General features: G+C 40.5%; 1 protein-coding gene across 1 annotated transcript in view; it reads right to left on the minus strand.

Annotated features, from left to right (window-relative positions):
* NEGR1 (neuronal growth regulator 1) overlaps window positions 1-12926 on the minus strand; it is a 170602-nt gene that overhangs the window by 110036 nt on the left and 47640 nt on the right. The window contains exon 6 of the mRNA XM_009320667.1: window positions 2175-2300. Within this exon, the coding sequence (XP_009318942.1) occupies window positions 2175-2300 (126 nt within the window). The remainder of the gene's footprint in view (window positions 1-2174; window positions 2301-12926) is intronic.

Raw genomic sequence — 12926 nt, forward strand, 5'->3', positions numbered from 1 at the left:
CATCCTGGAACAAGTCCAGCAGAGGGCCATGAGGGTGACAAAGGGGCTGGAGCAGCTGAACTGGGGAGCAGCTGAGTTGGTGGGGTCTCAGCCTGGGGAGAAGAGGACTCTGGGGGTCCTATACCTGACGGGCATGTAAATAAGATGGATCCAGACTCTCCTCAGAGGTGCTGGAGACAGGACAAGGGGCAATGGGCTCGCATTGAAACAGAAGAAATTCCATTTAAAGGTGAAAAAAGCTTTTTTAAAGTAAGGGTGATCAAACACTGGCACAGGTTGCCCAGAGACGCTGTGGCATCTCCATCCTTGGAGATATTCAAACCCAGCTGGACACATCCTGAGCAACCCGCTCCGGCTGCCCCTGCTTGAGCAGAGTCTGGACCAGCTGATCTCCAGAGGTCCCTGCCCACCTCAGCCAGTTTGTGGTTCAATTCTGTGATTTTCCTTTTTCTTTTAAGTACCAAATTTGTTAAGCCCATGTTTGTGTTTCTTCTGGTGAGAGAGTAAGGGATGTGGCAAAATCAATCCAACACGCCACCCTTCCCCAAAGAAAATCCTAAAAGGAGAAGTTGTACGTGATTTGCAGGATTACCTGCCAACTACTTGGTCAAGATGCTCCAACAGAGAGAATGAAACAGTGAGCATATGGTAAATGCATGTTGCCGTCTCCTATGGGCGCTATTCATATATGCTTCCAAGAAGGGCTGAGAAGGCAGAACAAAGCAGGTATTGGGCAAAGGAAGGGAAACAAAGCACAGGCTGTAAATGCCTGCCCTTAAGTCTTCCTTCAGCAGTGAGAAAACATACCTGGCTGCCTGCAGTTTGCTGTGCTAGACACTTGGCAAGAGCACATTATCATTGCACCGTGAGCACTTTGATTTACTCTTCCTGTACCACGATATCTTTGATTAGTCTTTTCCTCAAATTTCATTTTCAGTTCTCATTGTGGTAAGTATAATAGGTCTGTAGTTGAATGATCATATTTTTCCTCTCAGTCCTCATTCTCAGTCCTTTGGTCAAGATACAAAATCAGTGGGTTCACTGAAAGCCCTTGTGATTATGTGCACTAATTTTGTCTGAATTCAAGATGAGGAGGATCTAACTCCTCCTCAGACCCCTTCTCCAACCTGAGTGCACTAATTCTCCTTTTCTGCTTTTTTCCTCTCCAGGAAAATTGTAACAGCTCCTTTCTGTAGACAACCTAATGCTTTAAGCTATTACTGTAAAATATCACCATGGTTTCCAATAAAATTTTATTTGACATTTAGTTAAAATCCATTTTTTGGTACAACTGATTTTTTTCCCTAGTCCCTTGATGGACACTTTGAGCAGAATTCATTGTCATTGTCTTAAAGGTCAAAAGTTTGTTTTTTTTCAGATCTTGCTTTGTAAAGCAAACTGTTACTCAGGATTATGAGACACTGCGGTAAGCTGTGACAGCCCATGAAACTGTTCTTCCTTGCAATTACACGGATTTCATAAAAGTTGTGTGAGCAAACAGAAAGCCCTTCACTGCAAAATCAATTACCATTGTAGAGTCCCTATAAAAGAACCAGCGCAAGACCAGGTGGCTCTGCACCAAGTCAACCAGTGTAGAGATGCCTGTAAGCTAAATGTTTTCCTTTAAATATGTTATGAGGAATTAAAAGTATAAATGGAAATATTAAATAGAAACTATGCATTTAGATGCCATTTTGTTTGCAATTTTTCATAAATATAATTTAGTTTGTTCAATAAAACTATTCTAATAAACTATGCTGTATCATGGAATAATGGTTCAATGGTAGTTACATTAAATTAAATCTATTGCATGATGTGTTAATGTTTTTAACTTTCACTCCTGCTTCTAGAGAGCCCTGTGTGTTCTTGATTACTTCCTTGTTTTGCTTTTAATTGGAATTGTTTGGTAAATGTCTGCAGCCTCTTAAAACGAGCTTAAAAATGTACTCATATTTAGGGTGCCTTTATTTCTACATTCCTATGTTACAGTAGTATAGTTTTCACTGATCTCAGCTGAAATCTGAAGAAGCTTTTATTTTCTAAAGGTCTAGTTAGGCACACACTTTTTAAGGCATACAAAAGTGATGCTGTCACACTTCTGAAAACTGAAAATGCAAAGCCTGCTACTGGTGAAACGTTGCAGAAAGCTCCAGGTGACAGATATTTGTGCTTACCAGATGGAGAGATGTGTCTCCAAGAAATGGAAGGCTCTGGCTTCCCTGTGGCCAGGCACACCAGAGTAACATTGCTTCCTTCGTTCACAACGATGTCACTCGAAATGCGAAATATCTTCGGAGAAACTGGAATGAAACAAGGAGAAAGTTGTAATGGAGAGCTGCTGAATCAGTGCAATTCCACCAGAGCACAGATAGCTGAGGAGAGCTGGGATGCCCATATTGCCATTATTGATAAAAATACACGCAGTTGTTGAAATATAACTATGCAAAAACCTTGTTTAGGTGTGACCACAGCTATTTCCATCACATTTGCAGAAACTCAGCCATGGATTCAAAATGCTACAAATAAGAAAGCAACAATTTCCTCTATTTTGTGCAAAGCAGGTATTGTTATCAAGTTCCCAGTAAACTGCTACTGATGGATGCTCTTGTTTAAGAGAAGGTTGAGCTTGCTCGTGGCAGTTTGAAAAGAAGATTAAATTTTTCTTGTGCTTTTAAAAACAATGATGCCTATCACATCTACTCCATGTGAACTTGGAAAGTCATATCTGTTCATGGAGAAGACTAAAATACATTTATTTCTGTTGCTTTGTATTGCTTTTAGGCTTGCAGTAGCAACATGGCTAAGAAAAAAATAAACTAGATTTCTTCTTTCATTTCACCAGCAGAATTCTTCACTAAACTCCATTTTCTGTACTATTTATACATCTGGGCATAAGAGAACAGAGTTCCACATGGATGGAAAATGATGGAAAGCATTAAATGGCCTGTTCTTAAGGGAATGCTTTACTTCTTGTAATGTTACACGAGGAGGAAAGGAACTCAGGGTCCCAGCAATGAAGGCAGGAATTCTGGTTTTCAGAATGAATCTTTCTTTCTAAAGAAATATGTATTTCTTTACATGTCTTATTATTACATTTGATATAGAAATCAAATCAATGCAGTAGCAAGGCATACCCTATTGATGTTTCTGAAAAGCATTATTCTCTATATGATAAATAACAAATTTTGTACAGATATCTGTAAAAGATACAGATCTTACATGTGGGTGTTTCGGAGCCTTCTGTAATGACTGTTTTAAAATCCAAGCGCTCTGCAAGGTAAGTGGGTATCAATAAAATGAGAAAAAAAAAATTATGATCTTCCATTTTCCTAACCAAAGTCTCTGTCTAACTGGAGCTTTACTCTCCTGAATGCCACAGTCTTGTCTCACTGGTTTGTTCCAATTTGTCACAGCCAAAATCCTACCTCCTGAACCCATTCATACACCTTTGCAACCATTTCAGCAACCTGGAATACATTGTTAACATCTCTTCAATGTACTTTAAAAAGTACAGAGCTTTCTCATATGCACAGACTGGTTCTGTGTGCTTTGGGTTCTCCACCTGCAGATGTTCTCCGGCCCTTTCCCTGGTCCGGTGACTGGAAGTATTTCAGCCATAGAAATAAGTTGGGGTCAGACAGACTTCAAAAAGCTGGAAATTCTCAGTGCTTGCTTGTGGCTATGCATTTGTGAGCAAAGAAAATTAAAAGGCTATGTAGAGTATTTTTAATTAGCAGAGAAACATTGTCTTTAGGGAAAGTGAAGGTCTGGGGAAAGCTGAACCTTCCCTAATTCCTAAAGCAGTGAAGTTCAGTATTACCTGATCTGGAAGTTCAAGCAGGTTTACACAATCACTTGAACAGAGATACACTTTTGAATTTGCCATAGTCTAACTCACAAAGGTGATAATCTACTCTTCCCCACTACACTTCATGACCTGAAAAAACATGCAGTCATTACAGACCATTTTTAGGAGCTGAAACGTACAGAAGAGGTATTTCCACGTAAAGGGATAATTTATTAATCAGATTTCTTTGCAGATCCCCGCAATGAACTCGTTACTCAACTTCCTTCTGCAAAAGTCTCTCCTGTCCTAAAGGAGAACATGAACAGCTGCCACCTACATGCCTACCCCACGTCAGCTATGCCATGCCATGACCCTTCCTCGGTGTCCCCTCTACCCTGAAAGGTGGTGTTGTTAATACAGGTCTCCCCCACTTCCCCATTCCAGCCCAAGTTAAATATCATTAACATTTCAGCTTGGCAACAGACAAAACATTGAAAGGAATTCTTATTTCTGTGTACAGCATATGAAAAATAAATCTGCTTCCTAAAGACAGCTGGTGAGGGATCATCCTATCCCAAATGTAGAAACCCATCTGAGAGCAGAATTTCATGAGTAATGGGGCAAACACGGTGGCTTTAGTCAGTCTACAATATTTTAAAAATATCTTCCTAAATCTGAGCTACTTATTTCTTTATCCTTCAAGAAAGAACATTCCAGAAAGTCAAGTAAAGGAATCAAATAACTCAAAACAGTTCTTCTCACAAGTAAATATATACAATTGACTGACGCAATAGATATTTGGAACTGTGGAAATATCTTCCAGATTAACTAAATGTTACGGTGTAAGATTTCCAACAGCATTAAACTTCTTATTTGAGGTTCTGCACCTTTGAAGGTAGAAAAAGAGAGAGATTTGCTCATGTTCTGGCATTATTGAAGCAGTACCATAGAGGGATTTTTCACACCTGACACCTAATGTTATTTATCCAGGTGATTTTTATTTGCCTTAAACTTGTCACTAAACATAGGGGATGTGGCTGGAGCATGCTGTGCTGCCACAGTCGCACCTGGGTGGCCAGTACAGACTAAAGCAAGTTAAAGGAGGCCTCCTGGTGGTCAGGCTGTGCCAGGGTCAGGATTAGGTTTAGTCCAGTCTCATTCCTGCATCCATCACCACAAAATGGGTGCATGAAATACCCACTCATTGTTCAGTATACTGATTTAGCGTGACTGATACAAACAGATTAGAAATATAATAACATTAATTTCAGCGGGAATGAGGAGCTCTTGGCATGCTCTACTGCTAGACCTTCAGCACAACTACTGTAGGTCTTGTGAGCAGAGTGGCATAAAGAATGAATACCAGCAGAAAAGCTGGATCATATAAGCAATTGTAATCAAATCTCCCAAAATACAAATTTCCAAAGAAAATACACTGACGGTCCTGCCATAGGCAGGAATGTAGAATTGAAGTAATAGAATTTCATTCAGTTCACATAGACAAAAAAAATTTCTTTTCCAAGACAAAGATTAACACAGTCTACTCTTTTCTCTGCTGCTTAATGTAAGCATTGTCTTTGGCCTCCTCTCCCTTTTCTCATAAGGTTTTATTTGCTCTTTATCACTCACGTCCTTTTCAAGTGTCCTCTTCTCACAAAAAGCAGAATATTTTCCCTAATGCTCAAGCTCCCAGCCCTGGATTTCCTCCTGCAGCTCCAGCTGTTTCCCTCTCCTCCTTGTTTAGGATAGCCGTTAACTTTGGCTGTCAGTCTCGCCGCCATGTTCAAAGCCCGAACCTATAGTATTTTGTCAAATATTTTAATTTTGACAAAGCCATATGTTCTCATGGCACACAATTTGAAAATCTTTCCTCAGTGATTCTACATGTAAGCCGTGGTTATGGAGCACAGAATTTGATATGAACAAAATTCAACTGTATTAACAGATTTGTGGAATATATATGGCCAAAGGGGCCATAGGATAATTTAGTCTGAACTCAGATAGTCACAGGCTCTACAGATTTTCCAAGAAGCCTGACTAAAGTCTATGTTTTAGAAAGCTGTGTAGTCTTATCCGGGCAATTCCAGATGATACTCATACTGCCACATCTGGTAAGCACTTTCAGCGATGAAATATCCCCTCGCTGCCAGAAAATAGCATCTTAGTTCAAAATTGCATCCCACTAAATTCAGCTTTCAGAAATCAGATCTTATTATGTTTTTGTGTGCAAGACTGAACATCCCCCTTACTATCAAGTATCTTTCCTATGACTAAGAACCCGTACAACGTGATAAATCACCTCTTCATCTTTCTCTGCAGATGATTTGAGCACCACAAGCTTAATTTTTGTGAGGCTTTCTAGATAATACTAGTTTCTCTCTTTTGAGGAATATCTGAATCATCCTGAAATGTGAAGAGTGGAACAAGGCATAATAGCCTAGCAAGAGTCTTACCAACACTATGTACAGAGGTAAGCCCCCTACTTTACCTCAGCTTTATTTTCTCTTAGGACTATTCTTCCTATTATCCCTTCAGCTCCTGCCATGGCCAGCTGTGGAAGGAGAGGGGGGGCAGGAGGCACTGAAGAGATGAGGAGGGCTTGCTGCATGGATCTCCTGTGTGGTTAAAAATACCAGTTACATACGCCACCAGAATAACATAAGTACCTGGAGGGTCCTCTTGGTCCCATTGCATGTCCACCTGTGATTCCCTTCTCAGCAGCACTATGGAAACTTCTTAATTTCCTCTTTAAAATCGCATATCTTGTAGGTAAAAACTGGTGTCCCCAGCAGGAGGAGGGAGAGCAGAAGCATCTCTGGGGCTTTGCTGCAGAAGGGACCTGCCTGCTCTGTCTAATGTTTATGTTATGGCAGCTCTGTTAAGACTTTCCCAAATCAAACTTCCCCACCAGTGGCTGACAAAGACCTGCTTTTTCACCCGGCTGTTTGGAAGAGCTGCTTTGTCTGATCAGATCTGCTATCCCTGAAACCTGACTGATTCATGCTGATAAGAATCGAGCCTCTGGCTGACAACATATTTTATCTCCTACTTCTTCCTGGAGTCCAAAATTAAGTGTGCCATTATTTTGCAGGGGATTGACGTGAGGCCTATAGTTCATTGCAGGGTCTCATTTCTCATTTTCAAGGACAGGAATTATATTCTCAGTTACATTCTTGTGTACATAAATGATGCAGCATAATAAAGCTTACTAGTGTAGTGGGAATGACTGTAGGGTAGAGCTGCTTTTTTTAGCTCCTTTTGCTTTTTAAACATGGGAAAGGATACCTTATTTTCAGCACAATTTAAAATTATCAGGTAAATAATCTGGGGTCTCAGCATAAGTGCACCCATCTTGTTTCATAAAATATATTCCCCCTGTCAAAATGTCCAGTTAAAGTCTATGTAGTATCAAGATTATAACATATGTGGCTGGACATACAGCTCTGTTTCTTCAGAAGGTTTCCCCAGATAAAGGTGATGACAAGTTATGAACTACATTTTTATTAAATCATACAGTAGCCAACTCCCTTCTTAGATTATAATGTAATCAATCCTATTTTATATACAGAATATAGCCAAACCCAATAGAACATATAAAAACTGTGAGAGGAATTGGATTATAAGTACAGAAGTGTTGCATCTGGGAGGTTGGCAAGAGAGATTTTACCACCAGAATCTAAGGAATCACCTGCTTCATCCCTCCCAGGTGTTGCAAGTATAGCTTTTGTACTCATATTGCCTTAGCTGAAGCTTCGTATGCTTGCTTTTCATTAGAGAGTGACATTTTTGGTGAAAAAGAAGTGTTATATAGCCTGTTTTCCAGAATCCCCAATACCCTGAAGTTCTTCATCCAAATGCTAGGCTGCACTCCCCACCCCTCTGTCTGCAATGATAATTTGATTTTTTTCCTAATTATAATTTCATAATTAAGCAAAAAACACAGAGGGGGGAGAGAAGATGCTGCTTTCAGCAGCTTAACTGACCATTTCTTTTGGACTGGAATTAATTTGTTGACCAACCCATCTGTGAAATGCTTATGAATTTCTAACCGTGAACGGGCAAACAGCAACGTGCGCAGGAGTTTGCAAAACACTGTTCACCACATTTCAGAGCCCTCCTGCAAGATGCACTGCAGCTCTACTTAACTGTGGTGTTTGAGCACAGAAGATGCTGTTTTTAGGGTCCGAGCTGCAGTGGAGGAGAGCGAGAGCACATGGTGCAAGGGATGCTCACGGCGAAGCAGCATGTCACAGAAGTGCCTTGGTCTGTTGTGATTCAGCCTTCGCTTCTGCAGAAGCATTAATATTCAATCAAATGCATATTTCTAAAATCCATACAAATCTCAGAAAGCAAAGTCCTCCCCTCAAGAGCACACAAACACCCTTTGAACATTGGGATTTCAGCAGACCGTTGGCCTGCCTGGGAGCAGCTGCCAGCACTGGGGGTACCTGCTCCCCTCCCTGCAGGCAGCAGCCTCCCCGCAGGGTCTGCCAGGGGTGGAGGGCAATGCAATGCCCTCACGGCACAGCCCTGGCAGGTTTCTTCTGTTTTACAGATTTTTTGACACCGCTGCCTGCAGCAATCGGCACAGACAGGAGACAACAGCTTTTGGCATTCCCATGCACACAGAAGGAATTTGCGCCTTCAAATAGTATTTCCTACTCCTTCCCATAAATCCCAGAGTCAGACATTTTCACCCAAAGGGCAAATCAACACCATCAATTTTCTTCCTGCAGCTGTTTGGAGCCTACGGGACGTGAGTGCACACAGACCTTGCTGATAGTACTTCATGCCCCCATCCATTATATCCAAAATATGCTACGGCTGTATATAATTTTTAAATGTACAATATTTTATAATAACATTTATACTATATAAGAGACTATGGTTATAAACACGTAAGATCTATTGCATTTTTATTAGGGAGACAGAAACTCTCTGGAGTAATGATTCCCCCCCTCCAGTGATGCTCCACCACCATTTTTCTGACAGCAGGCAGGTACAGTGCACCCACTGGAAGGCCATCGCGTTTCACTACAACACCACAGAGATGCCTGATGTAATTGCCAATGGACTACTACAGCACTTTCCTCTCTGACTTTGTTATTTGTGTCTCTGTGCCCTGTTAGATGATCTATCACAGAACTACAACTGAACTTTAAATATGGAAAAAAGAAGAAATCACAGGCTGGAAGCTCTGTAACTACAGCACAGTGTTTGAGCCCTATTTTTATACCCAGTGATTTTCTGTACTCAGCATTGTACAGAACACAGACCCCAGTGTCGTTGCCTCAAGGGACACAAGATCCCAGTGGACAAACCCTCTCCAGATTTTGCTAAAGACTGGAAAGTCTGATCCAGAAGAAGTGTGCATGTTTTTGTTTCTTTTTGAGGATTATCACCAGGAAATTTGCAGTCTTTCTAAGGGAAGATTTGAACTGTGACATGGTAGAAGATGGAGAATTTTCCAGGCTTACACAGTGCAGATTAAGTGATTTTCTCTTAAGTACATGCTTTGTTCATTTTCTAATTGACTGGGCTCTTCTTTAATCCAGGCTTTATAGTGGGGAAATTAAATAAAAACTAGTAGAAGATGTCTGTAAGTCTTATTACAATGACACTGAGTAGGTTGCATCATTTATGCATCTCCAAAACACAAATAGAAAATAAATGAATACAAGCCATACATTAACTAAGATAACACACATGTAAGCACAGAAGTGCAGTCCTGCTGTATAATGTAATTCTGTAAAATTACAGAAACGATACAATATGATCTGGTACTCATGAAAAATTGTAGATTTTATTTTTATCAATGATTTCCTAGGAAGACCTTCTTTCCCATGATAGAAATTGGCTTCTATAGTAAGTATTTCTGGAACCTCACAATTTGAGACAAATAATGATTTCTGGTATGTTGGTATGCTGTTAATTTTTCTGCTATTTACTGACTGTTAGGGATCATTACATTCAGATCACTAAAATCTGTGGAATTTATTAATTATGACTAGAATATATATGCATAATCACAATGGAAATTTAATATTTAATAAGAATTAAAAAATGTTTATTTTGCATACATACTCCTTATAATACCTCTAAAGACTCTGACCTATGAGCAGATTTAGCTTGTAATATCTGCTATGCTGAGCTTCGAGTGCAGATTAAATCCATTGCAGAGCTACTCTACATTTCAATGACTACAGTCTTTCACCGATCCCACACAGCAACTGTGAAGGTCAGAAAAAAAATTAAATATAGCAGTGAATAAACTTTTATGGATTAAAGAAATGCATAAGAAACAATATAACAGGCAAGGATGAAAGACAAATGAAACTCCCAAGTAAATTTTGTACAAGGGTCCAAAATGAAAAGCACTTTACAGTCATTTGACGTTTTTTCTTAAAATGGTTTTAAATTAATACCTTCCCATTTAGGACAAGGTATACAGACTTCTTGTAGAAACTAAATAGAGAAGGCAATCAAAACTAAACTTCTGCTTTCTATAGTTTTATCAAACCGCCCTTTTGCGGGGACAGTGGGGTGAAGGGACTGAACGAGGAGCCTGGGGCGATTGCCCCAAAGGTGGAATCCCTCCCTTGACAGAAGGAAGCCTAAATGGGGCTATAAGTGCAATTGAGCAATGTACAGTGGGTGCCAGGGTGTTCATGTAAGGTACAGCATGGTACAGGATTCCTGATGCTGCCAAATACTGGTGACAGGCACAGTACATTACTGCAGTGGGAGAGCAACGGAAGGAAACCCCTGCAGGTACCTGGAGCAGCTGAAGAGTTATTGCTAAGTGATGACCAAGCAACTGTGAGGTTGCAGAACAGATTTGCTCTAACCCACCTGATGGTCTGATTTTCCAGAGAAATATTTTGAGTGATTTAGGACCAATTCCCCATTTGCAAATTTCAAATTAAAGAGTTGCTCATGTCACTTCAAATATTAAATGCACTTTAGCCTTTGATCATTTTCTGGGAGTCAAAATGAATCAAAATCAAAGACAAAGATTTCTGTTTTCTAAAACAAATGAGAAAAATTGAATTATTATTTTTTGTTTTGCTGATGAAATTTAAAGTGATGATAAACAGTCTGGAAAAAGATTTACATTTCAGTGAAGCTTCATTTTCTGTCCAGAAATCAGTCTATTACATTGCTTACTTAAATTCTGGTTAATTGAGAGAAAAATACGGAGCAAAAGACAAACATGGAGGAGCAAATGATAATTCAGCCTCACAGGTAGTCATGCAGGTAATGCAACATCCCCAGTGTTACAGTATTATCCTAATGTACAAACCCATCCTTATGCAGTTTTAAATCTCCACCATCCCCTTCCTTCATGTGCCTGGATGAATGCATTCTCTAAAAAGTTTCTGTAAATGACCAACAATATGAAAATTTCAGCATTTTCCATTATTTCCTTTCTCTAATTCTTTGTTGGGAATAGTTATGATACTCTGCTTTAATAAGTAATTTGTCAACATTATAGGAGAGAAAAAAACCAGGGAGCATACTCAAAAAAGTTGTTTACCTAGCTGGTTTGTACAGTGTTTTGTTTAAATATTTATCAAAGATTATATCCACTACAGCGTTAAATAAATGAATCACCTTTATTAGCAGTGCGTACCAATAGAGTGTGGCATGAGGGACACAGTGACATGTTTATTTTCCCTTGGGCTGTTTATAACAGAGAGAAATAAATGTTTCTGTTTCCAAAAGCAATTAAAACAAATGGCATGAGAATGAAGTTCAGACAGGACTTAATAGCAAGCTACTATAAAAGCAAGTGTGCAATAATAATGATAACATTAATAATAACAATCATAATCTTATTCCACCCTGATGCCACTAAAGTACAATTCATTGGAACCAGTCCATCTCGGTGAGAAGCAGCTCCAAACCAGCTCATAAGTGGTAACAACCTGCGGTCCAAATCTCAAGGCCTCGAAGACAAATAAAATGGAGGCACTTGACATTTGCCATCATGAAGGACCCCACAGCTATCTCCGCAAAAGCTGCTGTGAACTGCAGAACACTGCCCAAATGGCTTTTTGCACTCAAAGTGGGCTTTGTCCTTGTCCCCCTGCCCCGGTGCCACCCACCAGTTCGGGTACCCCCCTGCCCCGATGGTGTGATGCTGCTCTGAGCTGCTGAGACCTCTCTGCGCATCATCGGGGTGGGGGGGGAATGATTGTTTGTGATGTACAAACCAGCTTGTAATGCACTGGGGACTCCTTGGTGATAATAAAACCCACTATCTCAATGTAATTTGTTACCATTAGTATTCAGGAAACACTAGTTGAGCTGCACTCACAGCCGAAATCTAGAAAAAGAGCTCAGAAGAGGAGGGGATTATTACCTTCTCAGGGTCCCTGCATTTTAATTTCCTGATCAGATGTTTCTCTCTGGCATTTGGGAGCAGATGACCCTCTGATCCCACCAACCTGATGAATGACATAAGGCTCCTGGACAGCCACGCCCCTTCCCACTCTTCCTGCAGTGCAGGGCATGGTGGGCGTTGAACGTAACACTCTTGAACTTCCTACTCTTCCCGCAGCGCGGGCAGCACGGTCTCAGCAGAAGGTAGTGGAGACACCACACTTCTCCTCCCACCAGCACACACCACCCCTTGGGGAAGCGCACTAAGGCGGCATGACTATCTCCATATCTTCCTAGAGCCCATCTTTGAATATACAATTTTTTTCCATGTATATACAGCTTTTGTAACATTTTCTGTACATCTGCCTTTTAAAATTTCAAAAAAAATCTAAATTTAGCTATGAAAACTGCAAAATACGTGTGGGATTTTTTTTTTTTTTTGAGATGTTTATCAGAGATAAAAAGTCATCAGGTCTTGACTTGAGCTAATAATCTCTAGCAGTTCATTCCACAAACACACGGCAGCAGGTCCCTGGCTCGGTTCCCCGCTCACTCCCAGGCATGGCAGTGATGGGAGCACAGGACAGACCTGGCTGCAAAAAGAAACTTTTCCTCTGAGGTGGCCAATGCAGCCAGGGCCAACAGTACATCCACTGGAGGCTTCTCACCCCTTTGGCAATGGGACAGCTTGCCCACAGCAGACAAGGATGCTGCATTTCACTGTGGGGTTACCATCAGCTGCATCTCTGAACCC

The sequence above is a fragment of the Pygoscelis adeliae genome, unplaced genomic scaffold (genome assembly GCF_000699105.1).
Source record: "Pygoscelis adeliae isolate BGI_AS28 unplaced genomic scaffold, ASM69910v1 Scaffold402, whole genome shotgun sequence".
In the NCBI taxonomy this organism is placed as follows: Eukaryota; Metazoa; Chordata; class Aves; order Sphenisciformes; family Spheniscidae; genus Pygoscelis; species Pygoscelis adeliae.